Source organism: Bos indicus x Bos taurus, chromosome 18 (assembly GCF_003369695.1).
Source record: "Bos indicus x Bos taurus breed Angus x Brahman F1 hybrid chromosome 18, Bos_hybrid_MaternalHap_v2.0, whole genome shotgun sequence".
NCBI classification, from domain to species: domain Eukaryota; kingdom Metazoa; phylum Chordata; class Mammalia; order Artiodactyla; family Bovidae; genus Bos; species Bos indicus x Bos taurus.
Window position 1 is genome coordinate 22,468,762 of NC_040093.1, and position 19,893 is coordinate 22,488,654.

The window sequence follows — 19,893 nt, forward strand, 5'->3', positions numbered from 1 at the left end:
TGAGGGGTAGGAGAGGCGGCAGACAAGTGTATATGCTGGAGAATGGTGGCACAGCAGCGGCGGCTCTGCAGCACTGCTCTTGGGGTTGGCCGTGCAGGGGACTGGGGGTGTGGGGGTGGGAAGGCCTGCTCATCCCTCGCTCCTGAAGGATGCTCAGACCCCTGGCTCTTCCCCTTGGTTGTGCCTCCCACTCTTCGGTACCTTGTGCCCATCCCAGCCTGACTAGTCTTTCCCAGGGCCAGTTTCAGTGGGTGCTTCTAAGTCACAAGATTTCCTTAGTCTGGTATCAAAACTCTTAAATGGAAACTTTCAGTCCTCACTGTGCCCCCAGCCAGCTGTTCTAGCCGCTCATCTCAGATGCCTGTGTGCTCCAGTGAATGGGAGTATTTATTTTCGCCACACTGTCACTAATGTCTTGCTTCATCCCTTTGTTCACATTGCTCCATCCTCCTGGAATGTCTTTCTACCCTATTTCCTAAATGTGAAAGCAGTGGGCATCTCGAAGACCCCGTCTAAATGCCCCGAGATTTTCTCCAGCAGGACGTCAGTGGCCCCCTTGCTGGCCCCAGACCTGAGAGAGCCCTTCTGTCCCTGGGTCACCTCAGCATGTTGTCTTTACCTCTCCCGTGGCACTTTCCATCATTCTGTGTCGTATTATAAACAGCTGGGTGTTTTTCCTCTGGACTCTCCCTCCTTAAAGATGAGGACCAGGTTTCTTCAATGCTGTGATGACATTTTGCCTTTAGTAGGTTCACAAGAATGGCTGGTGCACAGAAAATGAAGATTGGGCTATACTCACAGACAGCCCTGCCTGAAGCCGGGTTGTCTGACTTTCATTGTGTGTAGGAACCAGTGTTTGTTACTTGCATCTTCAAGATAAACGACCTAAAATCCTTATTAAGTCCTTACCAGGTGTTAGGCAGAATGCTAAGTACCAGAGTTCCAGGGTTGATCAAGACAAGCAGGTTGTCTCAGGAAGCTTCAATTCTGCAGGAGGGGAGGGGAGGGGGCGGACAGCAAGTGAGTAGGGTCAGCAGGGGGCAGTGCTGGGAGCCACGTGGGGTGCTGGAGGGTGACTCTGGGTCATCGTCGGAGAAGCTGTTCTGAGGAAGGAAGGACGAGAGGGCCCCACAGTGGGCATCTCCCTAGGTGGGCACGCTTGCCTAGCTAGATAGGGATGGAAGATGGCAGGGGGAGGATTGGGCCTTCTGATGGGACTAGATCCCTAGGTGACCAGGGCAGGTGTCCCCTCCCAGACCTAGAAATGATCCCCCTGACCTCTGCTGGGTTTCATTTGCACAGAAACACATCATCCATGGCCTTCTCCCTGCAGCCAGCATCGCACCGAAGCCCGCTGTGCCCCGCACACCCCCTCCGCGCAGCCCCAACCCCTCTCCAGAGAGACCAAGGTGAGTCAGGTGAGCAGGCACTGAGGTTTCCCCTAAGCTCAGCCATCAAGTGCTGGGTCCTGGAGCTGTTAAACGGGTAAGAAAATCAAAAGTAGAATGATTAGGATCATGCCCTTTGAAATGCTCTCCTGGTTCCATAATGAAGCGCTTCATATGGTTTGTCCATGGGCTCATGGTCTGTGGACCATCAGGTTTGTGGAGTTCTCACATTTCCCGCCAGACTTCTTTGTCCATGGGATTCTCCAGGCAAAAATGGGTTGCCGTTTCCTCCTCCAAAGCAAATTTTCAAAATAGAAAACACTAAAGCCCAAACATTTAGGTGGAGAGTATGTTAAAAAGTATTTAAACTATGTACATAATTTTCTTTTTAAACTCAAGTCTGCCTTTCAGAAGAACTGCTTTGCAGGAAGGAAGGAGAAGCAAGTTCACTTGCCAAAGCCTGGGATTCCCCCTCCTCTGATGCTCCTGTCACACCAGAGAACGGACTTTCTTTTGTACTTAAGGCCCCTGCCTGTGTCCTCTTAAGATTTTGGACACAGAAGAATTTTAGATTATTCCTTATTCATAAAATACGTGGATGCGTGGCTTTAAGGGTAGTACCTTTTTAGTGTTCTTTGAAACTGGAAATATTGTATGCCTCCTGGTGGCTCAGACGGTAAAGCATCTGCCTACAATGCCTACCATGTGGGAGACCTGGGTTCAATCCCTTGGTCAGGAAGATCTCCTGGAGAAGGAAATGGCAACCCACTCCTGTATTTTTGCCTGGAAAATCCCATGGATGATGGAACCTGGTAGGCTACAGTCCATGGGGTCACAAGGAGTCGGACACGACTGAGCGACTTCACTCCCCCTCACTCCCTGATAATAAACACTTCAAAGTATTTTTGTGCTAAATCGCATCAGTCATGTCCGACTCTTTTTGCAACCCCGTGGACTGTAGCTCACCAGGCTCCTCTATCCAGGGATTTTCCAGGCAAGAATCCTGGAGTGGGTTGCCATGCCCTTTTCCCGGAGATACTCCCGACACGGGGATCAACCCTCATCTCTTATGTCTCTTGTATTGGCAGGCGGGTTCTTTACCACTAGTACTACCTGGGAAGCGAAGTATTTTTAGTGTTTGTTTTTTTCTTCAGTGCAATCTTGATAACAAGAATAGCCATTTATTAGTGTTTATTTTGTGCCAAGCATTCTGGTTAGTGCTTAAGAAGCCTTGTTTCATATCATCCTCTCAACAAACCTGGGAGAGAGGTCCTGTTGGCGGCTGTTTTGATTCAGGTGTTAGTCACTGATCTAGAGCCTCGTGGTTAGTGGGTGGTGGCATTGCTGCGATGGTTTGTAGGTTTGTCTGGCTCTTAACTTTTTGTGTGAACAACCCTTAAGTTGTGTCCGTAGAACCTAAATGTTTCTGGAGACTTCCCTGGTGGTCCAGTATCTAAGACTCTGTGCTCCCAATGCAGGGGGCCCAGGTTCAATCCCTAGTCAGAGAACTGGATCCTACATTTTGTAACTAAGACGTGGCACAGCCAAATGAAAGCAAAAAAAAGAACTTAAATGTTTATGTAGCAGCTGTATTGTGGCCAGTGTGCTGTAGACTCATTAGAAAATCTCTATTGTCTCCTATGTTTTCCAAAAATATATTTCTGGATTGTAATTTTTTATAAGTCCCAAATAATCAACATAGTTTTGATAAATTTGGGCTATTTCTAGATAATTTTTTTTCTGAAAACTAACATTCAAATTAATGTTATTCCACTGGCATGATTCCAGTTTACACCTAGTGTAACAGTTCAGTTCAGTCACTCAGTCGTGTCTGACTCTTTGCGACCCCATGAATCGCAGCACGCCAGGCCTCCCTGTCCATCACCAATTCCTGGAGTTCATTCAGACTCACGTCCATCGAGTCAGTGATGCCATCCAGCCATCTCATCCTCTGTTATCCCCTTCTCCTCCTGCCCCCAATCCCTCCCAGCATCAGAGTCTTTTCCAATGAGTCAACTCTTCGCATGAGGTGGCCAAAGTACTGGAGTTTCAGCTTTAGCATCAGTCCTTCCAAAGAACACCCAGGGCTGATCTCCTTCAGAATGGACTGGTTGGATCTCCTTGCAGTCCAAGGGACTCTCAAGAGTCTTCTCCAACACCACAGTTCAAAAGCATCAAGTCTTCAGCGTTCAGCTTTCTTCACAGTCCAACTCTCACATCCATACATGACCACTGGAAAAACCCTAGCCTTGACTAGACGGACCTTTGTTGGCAAAGTAATGTCTGCTTTTCAATAGAATTTAGTATTTCCTCCTTCCCATCCTTTGCTACTGTTGTTACACATTTTATTCTGTATATTATAAATCCCAAAGCATATTGTTCTTCTTATTTCTGCTTTAGACAGTCTTTTATCTTTTTTAAAAGCAATTTTATGGTATAATGGACGTATAATCTTAGGTATTTAAAAGGAATACTTTGATAAGTTTTGATGTGTGTTTATACCCGTGAGACCATCGCCGTCACTATCAAGATAATTACTGTACCTGTCTTCCCCTCCAGTTTCCTTGTGCCCCTCTGTAATTCCTCCCTCCCGCTCTCTCACTTCCCACATGTCAGCCCCACCCTCCCAGGCAGCCATCCACCTGCTTTCTGTCTCCATAGATTAGTCTACATTTTCTAGTATTTTATAGAATCGGAATTACACAAAACAATTATGCTGATTTCTCACACTCGGCATAATTATTTTGAGATTCATCCATATTGTTGTGAAAATCAGTAATGCATGCTTTTAATTGCTGAATGGCATTCCATTATGTGAATATGCAGTTGTCTGTCCATTCATCTGTCTATTCAGCAACTGGTGGGCTGATTCTCTGCTAGAAATAAAGCTGCTATGAATATTTGTGCATAAGTCTTTGGCCCTGTGCTTCATTTCTCTTGTGAAAGTATCTAGGAGCGGAATGACCGAGTCATATAGTTGTTGTTCAGTCGCTAAGTTGTGTCTGACTCTTTACAACCCCATTGACTGTAGCACCCCAGGCTCCTCTGCCCTCCACTATTTCTTGGAATTTTCTCAAATTCATGTCCACTGAGTCAGTAATGCTGTCTAACCATCTCATCCTCTGCCGCCCCCTTCTACTTTTGCCTTTATTCTTTCCCAACAGGGTCTTTTCCAGTGAGTCAGCTCTTCATATCAGGTGGCCAAACTATTGGAGCTTTAGCTTCAGCATCGGTCCTTCCAGTGAATATTCAGGGTTGGTTTCTTTTAGGATTGACTGGTTTGATCTCCTTGCAGTGCAAGGGCCTATCGAGTCTTCTCCAACAGCACAATTCAAAAATATCCCTTCTTTGCCACTCAGCCTTCTTTATGATCCAACTGTCACATCCGTACATGACTACTGGAAAGACCATAGCTTTGACTATACGGACCTTTGTCAGCAAAGTGATGTCTCTGCTTTTTAATAGGCTGACTAGGTTGGTCATAACTTTCCTTCCAAGGAGACAGTGTCTTTTAATTTCATGGCTGCAGTCACCATCTGCAGTGATTTTAGAGCCCAAGAAAATAAAATCTGCCACTATTTCCGCTTTCCCCCCTTCTATTTGCCATGAAGTGATAAGTGATGGGACTGGATGCCATGATCTTTGTTTTTTGAATGTTGACTTTCAAGCCAGCTTTTTCACTTTCATCTTTCACACTCATCAGGAGGCTCTTTAGTTCCTCTTCACTTTCTGCCGTTAGAGTGGTATCAGCTGCATATCTGAGGTTGTTGGTATTTCTGTCAGCAATCTTGATTCCAACTTGTGATTCATCCAGCCTGGCATTTCACATGATGTACTCTGCATAAAAGTTAAATAATCAGGATGGCAATATCCAGCCTTGACGTACTCCTTTCCCAATTTGGAACCGGTCGGTTGTTCCATGTCCAGTTCTAGCTGTTCCTTCTCAACCTGCACACAGGTTTCTTAGGAGATAGGTAAGGTCTGATATTCTCATCTCTTGACGAATTTTCCACAGTTTGGTGTGATTCACACAGCCAAAAGATTTAGCGTAGTCAGGATATATTTAACCTATTAAGAAACTGCCAAACTGTTTCCCAAATTATTATTCTATGTATAGTCCCACCAGCACAGTGTGAGTTTCCATTTCTTCATATCCTTACCAACACTTGGTTTGGTCTGGTGTTGGTAAGGATTTGATGATTAGGTATTAGTTCTCGTTCATGTTGACTGTATAGAGATTTTTTATAATCTTTTTAAAAAACATTTATTTATTTGGCTGCACAGGGTCTTCATTGCATCGTATGGGATCTTTTGTTGTGGTGCACGGACTCTGTAGTTGTGGCACTCGGCACGTGGGCTTAGTTGCCATGTGGCGTGTGGGATCTTCATGACCTGACCAAGGCTACAACCTGTGTCCCCTGCGTTGCAAGGTGGATTCTTAACTACTGGACCACCAGGAAAGTCCCCTGTTCGTAGGTTTTTGCAGGAGGTGACAGATGCATAGGTAACAATGTCCAGAGCTTGTTTGGTGAATCTTTATCTTCATTACGCCTTCTGGACAACCGCACTGATAAAGTATAGGACATTCCTTATCCCTTTGGCCCAGACAGTTCTGTTGAGCCTGGAGTTGATGTGCACATCTGTATAGTTCCTGTCAACTTCCTGGAAAATTCCTGGATCTCTTCAACGGTTCCCAGGCCACCTGTCTTGAAGCTGGTTTCCTGGATGTGCTTGTGAATGCTGGTGGGTTACTCTCTGGTCGCCACCTCGTTGATGGCAGACTAGCCTCCTCTTCTCGCCATCTCTCTTTGTGGGAGCCGTTTTGCCAGATCCAGGTTGAAGGGATTATCTTGGCCAATCTTTTAACTTTTGGACACTCTAATAGGTGTGTGGTGGTATCCTTATGTTTCTGTTTTGCATTTCTCTACTAACTAATGGTGTTGAGCATCTTTTGATGTGCTCATTTGCCCTTGTATAACTTTCTTGGTAAAGTATCTGTTAACATCTTTTGCCCACTTGAAAAAATTGAATTGTTTTCCTATTCAGTTCCATTCGGTTGCTCAGTCGTGTCCAATTCTTTGTGACCCCATGGACTACAGCACGCCAGGCTTCCCTGTCCATCACCAACTCCCAGAGCTTGCTCAAACTCATGTCCATCAAGTCAGTGATGCCATCCAAGCATCTCATCCTCTTTCGTCCCCTTCTCCTCCTGCCCTCAATCTTTCCCAGCATTAGGGTCTTTTCCAGTGAGTCATCTCTTCTTATCAGGTGGCCAAACTATTGGCGCTTCAGCTTCAGCATCAGTCCTTCCAATGAATATTCAGGATTGATTTCCTTTAGGATTGACTGTTACTGAATATAAAATAGGTTCTTTATCAAATACATGATTTGCAAATATTTTCTTCTCATCTGTGGCTCGTCTTTTCATTTTCTTAACAGTTTTGCAGAGAGCAGAAATTCTTAATGTTTATGAAGTTCAACTTGTCAACTCTTTCTTTTATAGATCAAGATTTCAGTACCATATCTAAGAAATATTTGCCTACCCAAAGTCATAAAGCATTTTTTCCTATAGCTTCTTCTAGAGGTTTTATACTTTTAGCCTTTACATTTAGGTCTATGATGCATTTTGAGTTAATTTTTGCATATGGTGTGCAAGGTATGGATTCAAGTTCACTTTTTAAAAAAATATAATTCCATTGTGTTTATTTATTTTAAAGAATGTTTTTATTTACTTATTTATTTTTGGCTGCACTGGGTCTTCGTTTCAGCAGACAGGATCTTTTTTTGTTGCAGCGTGCAGGCTTCTCTAGCTGTGGCACATGCAGGAGTCAGCTCCAGAGCACACGGGCTAGTAGTTGCAGTTCAAGGGCTTAGATGCCTGGGGGCATGTGGAATCTTAGTTCCCCAACCAGGGATTGAACCTTCATCCCCTGCATTGGAAGATGGATTCTTAACCCCTGGACCGCCAGGGAAGTCTTTTTTGCATGTGGGTGGCCAGTTGTTCTAGCACCATTTGATGGAAGTTATTTATTGGGCAGGTAACTAATTACACCAAAACTTGGCAGCTTTTTTTTTTTTTTCCCCTGCCACGCCGAGCAGCTTGTGGGATCTTAGTTCCCTGAACAGGGATTGAACCCAGGTCCTTAGCAGTGATTGTGAGGAGTCCTAACCACTGAATTGCTAGGGAATTCCTAAAACGTAGTGACTTAAAACATGAAACAATCCCTTTTTTAATCTCAGATCTTACTATTTTCTTTTTTCCCTCCCTATGTTTCTTTTTGGTTATTTTCTATTGTTTTACCTTCAGGTTTCACTCATTTTTATGCAATATGTAACCTAACTGTTAACCCCATCTGGTGTAATTTCCATCTCCTGAAGTTCAGGTCTATTTAATAATATTCCATGTCCCTGCTTAGCTTTTTGAACATATGAAACACAATTATAATAACTGTCTTAATGTCTGTCTCTGCTGCTTCTAATGTGAGTTCAGTTCTGGATGGGTTTTGATTGATTATTCTCTTCATTTTAGGTCATGTTTTTCTGTCTGCATGTCTGGTTATCTTTGATTGCATGCTAGACACTGTTGTGAGTTTCACGTTGCTGAGTGCTGGATATTTTTGTATTCCTGTAAGTCTAGTTGAATTTTGTTCTGGGATACAATGGAATTACTTGGAACTGATCTTTTGGGTCTTGCTTTTCTGCCTTGTTAGGCAGGGTCAGAGCAGTGTTCAGTCTCGGGCTGTTCATTCTCCTCTGCTTTTGGAGTGCTGTACCCAGTGTCCCATGAATTGCAGTGTTTTCCCATCTGTCTGGTGGGAACAGGCGCTGTCCTCAGCTGTGTGTAAGCATCAGGCGCTGTTCCTCCCATCCTCCTGGATGGGTCTCCCCTGGCCCTGGGCAGTGTCCTTGCATTCACGCACCGAGGAGCATTTTGCTGAGCTCTCAGTGGGGCCTCTTGCGGGTTTATGGAGTTCTCTCAGTTCAGCTCTCTCCTCTCTGGTACTCTGGTCCTGAAGATTCTATCTGCCCTGGTGTTCCTTGACTCTCCACTCCATTCCCACAACTCAAGAGAGTCTGTCCAGCTCCACCTCATTTCCTCCTCTCTGTGCTGTAACCTAGACATTCTCTCAGGCAGTAAGCTGGGATAATTAATTGTTTATTTTGATTTTTCACGTGGGAGGGTAAACCTATTATTCTGTCTTTCCTATATTATAGGGCTTCCCTGGTGGCTCAGATGGTAAAGAATCTGCCTGCAATGCAGGAGATTCAGATTTGATCCCTGGGTTGGAAAGATCCCCTGGAGAAAGGAATGGCTGCCCACTCCAGTATTCTTGCATAGAGAATTGCACGGGCAGAGGAGCCTGCCTGGCAGGCTATAGTCTGCATGGGGTTGCAAAGAGTCAGATACAACTGAGTGACTAACACTTTCACACTTTCCTGTGTTATAGTTTTGAATAATTTGCAAGACTGTCAAATTCCTTTTCCTTTCTTTTATGTCTTTTTATTTCTCTTTTTTTTTTTCCATTCCGATCTTTCATTCTAATAGGAACACTACCTGAACATAGACTGCTTGGATCACAGACCTGGTTTCATCTTCCATTAACTGGGAAAGCTTAGAGAAGTCATTTAATGTCTGTTGAAAACGGAGATGACAAATTATTGATGCAGTTGCTGTGGGAATGAAGTGATGGCACACAGCCGGCTGACTGCAGGCATGTAGTCAGTGGATATGCTCTGAACACTGTAGAGCTGAAAGAAACCTTGATTAAGTCACGTGTCCTGTTGTTCAGCCTTCAGCTTGAGGGTTCGTGTCTCACTGACTCACTGGGGTGATTCTGTCCACAGATCTGCTCTGGCTGCAGCCATTCTATCGACAACACTTACTGGCCGGACCGTTGCCATTCCTCAGCCTCGCCGGAGAGCCCACTCTGAGAGCGACATGACCTCCATGGAAAAGGACAGTTTGATCGAGCCCTACGCCACTACCTCAGAGCTGAGGCATCAGTAAGGACCGTGTCCTGGGCTCAGCTTCCTCTCAGGGCAGAGGGGGAGCAGCTCTGCGTGGGGGTGTGTGTGTGTGTGCATGTGGCTGTGACTAGAGCTTAGCATGCAGGTTTTTATCACCAGTGTCAAAGAAATAGTGTCCTGGAACATTAATCAGTTTTGTTGCTGCTGCTAAGTTACGCCAATCATGTCCGACTCAGTGCGACCCCATAGACGGCAGCCCACCAGGCTCCCCTGTCCCTGGGATTCTCCAGGCAAGAACACTGGAGTGGGTTGCCATTTCCTTCTCCAGTGCATGAAGGTGGAAAGTGAAAGTGAAGTCGCTCAGTCAGGTCCGACTCTTTGCGACCCCATGGACTAGCTTACGAGGCTCCTCTGTCCATGGGATTTCCCAGGCAAGAATATTGGAGTGGGTTGCCATTCCCTTCTCTGAATCAGTCTTGAATTGTATCCAAACTTTCTCCAGAGTGGATCTTGTTAAATTATAGCTTATGAAGACACTGGTTGCTTTCATGGCAGCACCGAGACCATGAATTCACTGCTTTTAGCCATAACCGTAGATGGCGAGAGTTGTCAGTCACAACTTCTCATGAGTGTCCTCTCTGAACAGTCACACTGTTGAATTTACCTTTGTTGATGCCTGTACTGTAACCATTATTCTTTAACATCATTTTCTCTATTGCTTGAGCTGGGTTAGGGCTGACATAGGGCTAAGGATCAGGAAGGTTTCCTCCCGAGGGGGGAGGCATTGGGGAAGAGCTGTGGGATGTACAAGAACCAGCTGGGAATGGCCTGAGGGCTGGGAGTTGGTCAGCATGGTGCAGTTCAGTTCAGTTCAGTCGCTCAGTCATGTCTGACTCTCTGAGACCCCATGAATCGTAGCACACCAGGCCTCCCTGTCCATCACCAGCTCCCGGAGTTTACTTAAACTCATGTCCATCGAGTTGGCGATGCCATCCAGCCATCTCATCCTCTGTTATCCCCTTCTCCTCCTGCCCCCAATCCCTCCCAGCATCAGAGTCTTTTCCAATGACTCAACTCTTTGCATGAGGTGGCCAAAGTACTGGAGTTTCAGCTTCAACATCGGTCCTTCCAATGAACACCCAGGACTGATCTCGTTTAGAATGGACTGGTTGGATCTCCTTGCAGTCCAAGGGACTCTCAAGAGTCTTCTCCAACACCACAATTCAAAAGCATCAATTCTTCAGCATTCAGCTTTCTTCACAGTCCCACTCTCACATCCATACATGACCACTGGAAAAACCATAGCCTTGACTAGACGGATCTTTGTTGGCAAAGTAATGTTTCTGCTTTTTAATATGTTATCCAGGTTGGTCATAACTTTCCTTCTAAGGAGTAAGCGTCTTTTAATTTCATGGCTGCAATCACCATCTGCAGTGATTTTGGAGCCCCAAAAAATAAAGTCTGACACTGCTTCCACTGTTTTCCCATCTACTTCCCATGAAGTGATGGGACCAGATGCCATGATCTTCATTTTCTGAATGTTGAGCTTTAAGCCAACTTTTTCACTCTCTTCTTTCACTTTCATCAAGAGGCTTTTTAGTTCCTCTTCACTTTCTGCCATAAGGGTGGTGTCATCTGCATATCAGGTTATTGATATTTCTCCCGGTAGTCTTGATTCCAGCTTGTGCTTCTTCCAGCCCAGCATTTCTCATGATGTACTCTGCATATAAGTTAAATAAGCAGGGTGACAATATACAGCCTTGATGTACTCCTGGAGTAACAGGCAAATTTGGCTTTGGAGTTCAGAATGAAGCATGGTGCAGGGATGAGCTTTTTAGACAGAGAAGAGGGAGTAGGACACACGTGAGCATGTGAAGGGGAGGATATTTGTGGCTGGGAGGAGTCAAGTGAGGTGGGGAGTCACCTGAGATGGTGCTGGAGGAGTGGGCAGGCTTAGGGGACCTTTGCCATCCTGTTCCAAGGTTTGGAGTCTCCCCGAGGAGCGGTGAGAAGACGCTTTAAGAGCTCGTGGGGTTGGAGTGGGGATTACATCACCAGATTTGACTTTTATCTGCCCTGTGTATTTAATTTTGATATTTGAGGGTTTTTTTTTTAAACATACCAAGAAATTCTATATTTTTTATGTAGTAATAAATATCATTGTTTGTAGTTCTGACATTATTATCAAATCTAGAAAGATTTTCCTTACTGCAGCATTATACAAATGCTCACATATTTCCTTCTAGGATGTTGGTGGTTTAGTTGCTAAGTCATGTCCTACTCTTTCAACCCCATGGACTGTAGCCCGCCAGGCTCCTCTGTCCATGAGATTTTCCTGGCAAGGCATACTGGAGTGGGTTGCCATTTCCTCCTCCAGGGGATCTTCCAGACCCAGGCATTGAACCCGGGTCTCCTGCATCACAGATGGATTCCGGTATCGCAGGTGGATTCTTTACTGATTGAGCTACACTTATGGAGAAGGGAATGGCAACCCACTCCAGTGTTCTTGCCTGGAGAATCCTAGGGACAGGGGAGCCTGGTGGGCTGCCGTCTCTGGGGTTGCACAGAGTCGGACACGACTGAAGCGACTTAGCAGTAGCGGCAGGATGTGTTTATACTTTTGGTTTTTGCATTTTAATCTTGATTCCATTTTTGAAATGTTTGAGTATAGCCTGTTTTTCTCCTGCTGAGAATTTATACTTTGGCTGAATAAGAGCTGAAGATGAGGAAGTGATTCTGAAATTCACTGAAAAGAATAATCAGATAAGACTGTAAAAGGGTATCTGGAAGGGAAGAATGTTGACTCGGGGAGGGCTGTGTTAGCCCCATCATATTTTAAGACATATTGAAGTAGTTAAAGGAGTGTTGGATCAGCGATAAGAGGTGCACAAGAATGTCCTGAGGTGAGCCTAGTGTTTGCAAGGATATTGAAACTCTAATAGAGGCAGCCACACAGATCAAAGGGAAAGGACAGGATTCAACAGTTTATTTGTTAGCAGCATTAGAAAAAAATCAGATTTCAGCCTTGCGTAATTCATGCACCAAAACATTCCTATTGAATGAAAGGCTTAATTTGTATATATGTAGAAATGTCACGAGGTCCTATATCCAGTCTAATCCAACCTTTCAGAAGGAGATGACTACTGTTTACTTCTGAGCTAAGAATTTGGAAGGTTAAAAAAAAATTTTTAGTTTTAAATCATCTGTATGTTAAAAAAATTTACATAGCCAAAATAAAATCAACAGAATTGCGAAAATATTACTAGTAAATACAAAGTCAGAGTTTTAATTTTTGTAGGTGGAAAAGTTCATTTCAAATTGGAATGAATGTACTAGAATCGGAGTAGATGAAGGGACAAAGGACATGAGCAGACAATTCACAATAGAAGAACCAAGACTCACACACAAATGTATGGAAAAGCACCCAGTCTCAGTAAGAAATGCACATTTTTGCAGTGAGGTTTACATTCTTTGGACTTCCCTTGTGGCTCAGCTGGTAAAGAATCTGCCTGCAATGCAGGAGACCTGGGTTCGATCCCTGGGTTGGGAAGATCCCCTGGAGAATGAAAAGGCTACCCACTCCAGAATTCTGGCCTGGAGAATTCCATGGGCTGTACAGTCCATGGGATTGCAAAGAGTCAGACACAATTGAGCGAGTTTCACTTCACTTAGATTCTTTTGGCAAGTTTTAGACAATTATTACTGATGTAGTCACAGGTTGGGGAAGTGATTCTATGGGGATGCATGTGGACCTGTGAAGTGTTCATACTGCTTGACTCTGGCCTTTCTCTATGTGGTTGTTTTATGGGATGAATCCTCAATACAGAAGAGATTGCACGTTGGTGTTCATTGCAGAGCTGTTTGTGTCAGTAAAAACTGGGGGGGAGGGAACCTAAGTACGGGGAATCGCTGACTGAACTGATGTATCTACTCGAGTCTGACTTTAAAGACTTATTAACAAGGAGGCAAATTGTATATGTATACAGTGATTATAACTATAGAAATCTAGGAGAAAAACTGGAAAGAAATTCTACAAAGAGATGGAACAGCGGATGGTTTCACCCTTTAGCTGCTGCCTGTTTTGTCGTGTGGTCCCAGAACATCACAGGGGGACTTGGAGGCGGTGCCTTTACTACATGTATATAAACCAGTGTGAGGTGTTAAGCGGCTTGTTCTTTATCTTGATCTTGAATGTTCTAACACAGACCACACTGGCAGAATGAAACGGGAAGAAGATCTTCTCTGCCATCCTTTGAAATGCTGGGCTATGAGGAGGACGAGGACACTGACTCGCACCTGTCGTCCAGCCGCAGGCAGTCTGGAGACGCCAGCGCTCGCAAGGAAGAGGGAAGTCTCTGCGACGCCACGTATGCCACACCACACAGAAACCAGGTGCTTGCCACCTTCCAGCGTTTCTTCTACACCCTGACATTAACTCACAGGAAAGTGTGCCGAGTGCATTAGAAAATAGGTCCCTTTTCTCTCCAGCTGTTAATGGCTTGTTGTTTGGGGGCTTATTTTTTATTATTGGTCCAGTCTCATTTTCTACCTTATTAGGCTAAAGTTTAAAACTCTTGCCTTTATCTTTCAAGACAAGTCCTTCAGAAACAGAAAATCTTCACGTCTTTAACATAGATTTCCATCTGATGCTGGTCATCCTGCTCTTTCCTTTGTGACCCTATGGACTGTAGCCTGCCAGGCTCCTCTGTCCATGGGGATTCTCCAGGCAAGAATCCTGGAGCGGGTTGCCATGCCCTCCTCCAGGGGATCTTCCCAACTCAGGGATCAAACCCAGGTCTCCTGCACTGCAGGCAGATTCTTTACTGTCTGAGCCACCAGGGAAGCCCAAGAATACTGGAGTGGGGAGCCTATCCCTTCTCCACGGGAACTTCCCAACCCAGGAATTGAACCAGAATCTCTAGCATTGCAGGTAGATTCTTTACCAGCTGAGCTACTCAGGAAGCCCAAAATTTAAAACTCCTTCCTTTATCTTTCAAGACAAATTTTTCAGAAACAGAGAAACATCTTCCTGTCTTTAACGTAGGTTTCCATCCACTGCTAGTCATCCTGCTCTGTCCTTTGACTGCCCCCTCCCTGAGCTGATTTTCCTGTCACTTTTCCGTATGTGTACGTTGCAGTGTTTCTTTAGACTCATGCCTGACAAGGAGCATCATCACACGTCTCTCCACAGTAGCTGACATTCTTAGGGTACATGTGTGAGTGTCTAGTTCAAGCTCTTACATGCTCTCATCTCTGGCTGTCTGGGTGACATAGGTTCTATTTCAGCCCTATAGGGGGCTTCCCTGGTGGCTCAGATGGTAAAGAGTCTGCCTGCATTGTGGGAGACCCAGGTTTGATCCCTGGGTCAGGAAGATGCCCTAGAGAAGGAAATGGCAACCCACTCCAGTATTCTTGCCTGGAAAATTCCATGGACAGAGATGCCTGGTGGGCTACAGTCCATGGGGTTGCAAAGAGTCAGACATGACTGAGTGACTTCACTTCACATGTTGGGGAGCTGAGATACCTCTCTGGTTGAAGGAGCCTGGTTCTCCACCATTGCCCACATGTCCTGGTTTAAACTCTTGTGTTCCTAGGGTTTTGAAAGCTGGATAGCACCATTTCTTTAATGGCAAAAGACAACACCGTAATTCCTTTTTCCTTTCTCTTTTTTTTCTTTTTCACCATCACTATAACATGTTACTTGTAGTGACTCTACTTAAAGACTTGCAATGTCAGACTATGGTCATACTAATTTTATTTCTATTGATTATCCTCCACTACTTTGAATTACATTTTAGATGGTCTTAGGGAAATTATTTTGTGGAATCCTTATGTATTTCAGAAACTGACCATCACTTTCTAGCATATACAGGCTTTAACATGCAGAGTTAGGTTTCTCCACAGCAAAGAGCCCTGGACAGGCAGACAGGTGCCAAGAGCCTAAAAAGGTCTCCCCCAGGGCTCTGAAAGGCCCGTGTGAGCACCCACCGGCCCTCATGGCTGCACACTTCCTGGCTGGTATTTTGGACCCAGGCTATAGGTAGAGCTGTAGCACTCAACTCTTCTGGACATGTGATAGGAAAATTGGGAGTGAAGCTTGCTACCACATTGACCTGAGTGGAGAGAGAGAATAGTGCCCTCCACAAGCTCCTTTGTTTGTTTGTTTGTTTTCCTTTGTTGTTAATGAAACATACAATTTTATTTTTCAGGCCACTGTGTCTTGGTGGCTCAAGGACCCATGTACAGTACAGAAATTTGTTTTAAAAATTTAAAAAGTAGAGCAAGGCAACGAACAGTATCAAGGATTAGGGAGGAGGCGGAGGGGCTGTGGGAGTGGGAGTTGGCACCACCATTGTTGGGGGGAACTGTTTGACGCCGTCTATTAAAGCTGAACAGGTGCATTTTCCATAGCCAGGCACCCCCACAGTTGAGATATAGAACATAATGTAACACATTAGTGTTCTCATTCTCTAGGATGAGCAAGTACTGATATCTTACCTTTTTTTTTTTTTTGCTTCCAATTTTTAGTAAAAGAAAATTATGGTTAGGGTTGAAATCTTTGTCTCCCATCTGCTTCATCCCTGGAAGGCCATCTCCTCCTGGATTTGGGATGTGTTCTGGAAGTCTGTTTTTATTCTTTTGCTGCAAATAAGTGTCAGGAAACAAATGTGTTACTATATGTATATATATTTAATTGTGCAAAGGTCACCATACAGGAACCCACCTTTCCTCCTCTCAGCTTTGTAGTTTTTTGAGTTGCATACACATTATTTATCTGCTCACCTACTGGTGAACATCTAGATTATTCCGTTGCACACTTGATCCGTGTACCCCAGTGGGTGTTGCCAAATTGTTCTCCAGAGCAGTAGTTCCCACTTGCCTTCCCAGCAGCAGTGTGTGGGTGCAGGTCTCCACCTTTCGGCACATGCCAGCCAAGAGGAAAGCCTTTCCGCAGTGCAGCCCAGGGGCGGAGCCAGAGGTGGAGTGTTAGTAAGTGATTGCAGTTGAAAGGTCTCATCATAACCTGCAGAGGAACGAATGAAAGGGCCCTGAAGCTGGAAAGGGATTTGTTTCCCACAGTCTCAGGATTAGTACCTCAAGGGGAAGAAGACACATTGACTTTTTCTGAGCATTTGATATCTTCCCTGGTGGCTCAGTCGGTAAAGAATCAGCCCATAACACAGGAGACCTGGGTTCGATCCCTGGGTCGGGAAGATTCGCCTGGAGAAGGGAATGACAACCTACTCCCGTATTCTTACTTGGAGAATTCCATGGACAGAGGAGCCTAGCAGGCCACAGTCCTTGGAGTCACAGAGAGTTGGACATGGCCGAGTGGCTAACACACACACACGTGCACAGGCAGCTCACACATGCCATTTCGTTTACTTCACACCTGTGTGGGTACGTGTGAGAGAGAATAGGATAAGTGACTTGCCCAGGGTCATCCAGCCCACCACCCAGTGGCAGAGGCAGGATTCAGATCAGGACAACCCGTTTCTCCTGTTTAGAATCAGAGTTTGTGTTGACAGTCCTTGAGCCTCTCAAGACTGTTAGCTAGACGTAAAGATTGTTGTTTGTTTTTGAGGATTAAAATACGTATCTTTGAAGAGAATGGGTGTTTGGTGCATAAAAAACCACTGTTTAATCACTAGATGGCGCTAGCAGTGAAGGAGACACTGCCTTCAGTGCAGTTTAGTTCAGTCGCTCAGTCGTGTTCCACTCTTTGCGACCCCATGAATTACAGCACGTCAGGCCTCCCTGTCCATTTAGTTCTGTTTTTTTAAGTATTATTTTTACTGTAGACACTTGCTTCTTATTTGCTCCTTAGTTTTACTATAAGCATTTTGTAATCTCAGGTAAATAATTTATGCCTTTATTCTTTTCAATCAAAACTAGTAAGATAAGGACACAGACCAGCCCACGTCAGGCAGTTTGGGTATAAGTCTCTGCCTCACGCCTCTCTCTGTGTTTCAGGGTAGTTTGGGCAAACATCTTTGTGCGAAGTGTGTACCCGCCTAGCAGTGGCCTAGCAAATGGAAAGCAAATGGCCTAGCAATGGAAAGCAAGTCTTGTTTTCAGCAGTTTTCTTGTTGGTGCCACAAAAAGTAAGGCTGGAGGGGAAGCGGGCTGTGTGAATGTGTGGTCAGTTTGCACGGTACGAGAGCCCAGCAACAAGAGCAGTGCCGGGACGTTCAGAAACCCAGGTCCAAGTTCCGGCTTCTCTGCTTCCCAGGTGTATGACTTGGGAAGTCAGATAACCTCCCTGTGCCTCAGCGCCTCCATCCTGTAAAGGATTGTCAGCGTGGACAGTGTCTTTGGGTCGGTAAATAATTTGACATCTATTTGTCCAGCTGAGTACCAGGCATGTGCTAGGTGCTGGAGAATCAGTACAAGGGTCCCTAGTCCCACAGTTAAGTTAATCCATTAGAATTATGGTGAGTGTTACAAAGAAAGGGTACTTGGTCGCGTGGGACCATATATAACTTTTCTGAAATGACCGCCGAGAGTAACAGCAGAGAAGGGGTTACAGCCTTTTCTTCTCTCATTTGAGGTCACTTGATTTTTCTGCCTGATAACTTTTGTAGGTTCATCTTTATCCTTTGAAGTTCAGTAATTTCACTAGGATTAACAGTGGTGTTTATTATTTTCTGTCCTTTTTTCCTGAAATTTAGTTTACATAATTCTGAAGACATGGATTTTCCACCTCCCTTTTTTTATTTTCTGGGAAATATTTTCCTCCCCTCTTTTATCTTTGACTGGTTTCATCGTCGGTTCATTCCGTTCTGCTTTGGGAACACAAGACATGCGTTTGTTGGGTCTCCTTTATTTGTCTTCCATGTCTGGTATCTTTTCTCGAATCCCTTGTCCCTCCATTCTCTTCTCAGCATCACTTTGTGTGATTTCCTCTGTGTACCCTCATCCCTCTCAGCGCCTTGTCACTGTGTTTTATGGCTTCTTGGCACCCACTCCAGTATCCTTGCCTGGAAAATTTCATGGACAGAGGAACCTGGCAAACTACAGTCCATGGGGTTGTGAAGGGACAAACATGACTGAGCAGCTGAGCATGCGTACAGTATAACTTTTACCTCTGTATTTATTTCATTTTGCCTTTTGCTTGTTTGAGTTCTGCTGATTTATGTCACACGTTTTTCTGTGGCCTCATCACTTTTTTTTTCCTGCAAAAATATTTTTGTTTGTTTATTGGGCTGCGCTGGGTCTTCGTTGTGGCACAAGGGATCTTGAGTTGGGGCATGTGGGATCTAGGTCCCTGACCAGGGATGAACCCGGGCCCCCTGCATTGGGAGTGTGGAGTCTTAGCCACTGGACCACCAGGAAGTCCTGCATTATCACTTTTCTTGATCTCCTGGATCTCTTCTTTTATTCCTCATGTCAGTCTGTGCTGTATCTAGCGTCTATGAGAGTACAGAGTTGGATTCTGGAGGGTAAAGGAGGGCTCTCTCAGCATCTCCCTTCAGCCTCGCCAGCTCTCCCATCTGCCCCGTGGGAATGACTGTATGTCTCCTGGCACCGTCACATCCTTGCTGTCAGTGCACCCATCGGAGGATCACTTTGAACCTTTGTACCTGTGACACTTTGTGACTGTCAGAGCGCCTGCATTTCTGAAGTCTGAGGAGGTTTGGCAGCTTCTGACATTTTCCCTTTCTTCCAAATTTCATAGGTTTGGTATCTGTTTTCTGGCCATTGACTAAGCTTTCTTTCTTTCTTTTCATTGATTTTAGTAGGTTTTAAGTGAGGAGAGTGTAGTCTGAATACCTGCTGAAATGAAGTGAAAGTCGCTCAGTCATGTCTGACTCTTTGTGACCCCATGGGCTTATATAGTCCATGGAATTCTCCAGGCCAGAATACTGGAGTGGGTAGCCTTTCCCTTCTCCAGGGGATCTTCCCAACCTAGGGATCGAACCCAGGTCTCCCACACTGCAGGCGGATTCTTTACCAGCTGAGCCACCAGGGAAGCCCAAAATGCCTGCTACCATTTTCCAATAGAATCACTGATACGATGTTATTAGAGCTCCTCTGTCACACATTCTTGCTATTGGTGCGTTTGTGGATTTGCAGAACATTCTGTCATAAAATACCATATATTCATTCATTTGTTCATTTATTCATCCAACCAACTACCCACAGACAGGTATGTGAATATCTGCCATATGCTTGGGTCCAGAGAGGAATCATTCATGCAGGTGTGAACCATTTATCTCTAGAAACTTCTGGAGACCAAGGAATAGTGGGGACTCTTGCTGCTGCTCTTGAGGATTAGGAGTTTCCCCGTTCTCTCTGCAGTTTTTAACTTTTAGTTTCTTTAAGATTTTCTCTTACCCAAGTATACATGAATTTCCATGTCTTATAAAAAAGTTTGATGCTGCTTTTAAGCAAACACCACCCCTAACCCCTGCTGTCCCATCCCTCCTCTTCTCTCCAGGACAGGCCTCTGTGGTCACTTTGTGTCTGTATCATCGTCTTGCCTCCAAATAATCAAATAGAAGGTTTAGATAATGGACATTTAACTCTCACACAA

The 19,893-nt window shown here is 44.9% G+C and overlaps 1 protein-coding gene across 7 annotated transcripts in view; it reads left to right on the top strand.

Moving 5' to 3' along the window:
- CEP89 (centrosomal protein 89) overlaps nt 1–19,893 on the top strand; it is an 85,068-nt gene that overhangs the window by 2,068 nt on the left and 63,107 nt on the right. For 5 of the 7 annotated variants that reach the window (XM_027516004.1, XM_027516003.1, XM_027516000.1 and 2 more), the window contains exons 2-4: nt 1,303–1,409; nt 9,234–9,392; nt 13,562–13,748. In XM_027516004.1, coding sequence (XP_027371805.1) covers nt 1,303–1,409; nt 9,234–9,392; nt 13,562–13,748 — 453 coding nt within the window. Of the gene's footprint in view, nt 1–1,302; nt 1,410–9,233; nt 9,393–13,561; nt 13,749–17,330; nt 17,462–19,893 lie in introns of those variants that run through there. The other 2 variants (XM_027516005.1, XM_027516007.1) reach the window with 2 other exon arrangements.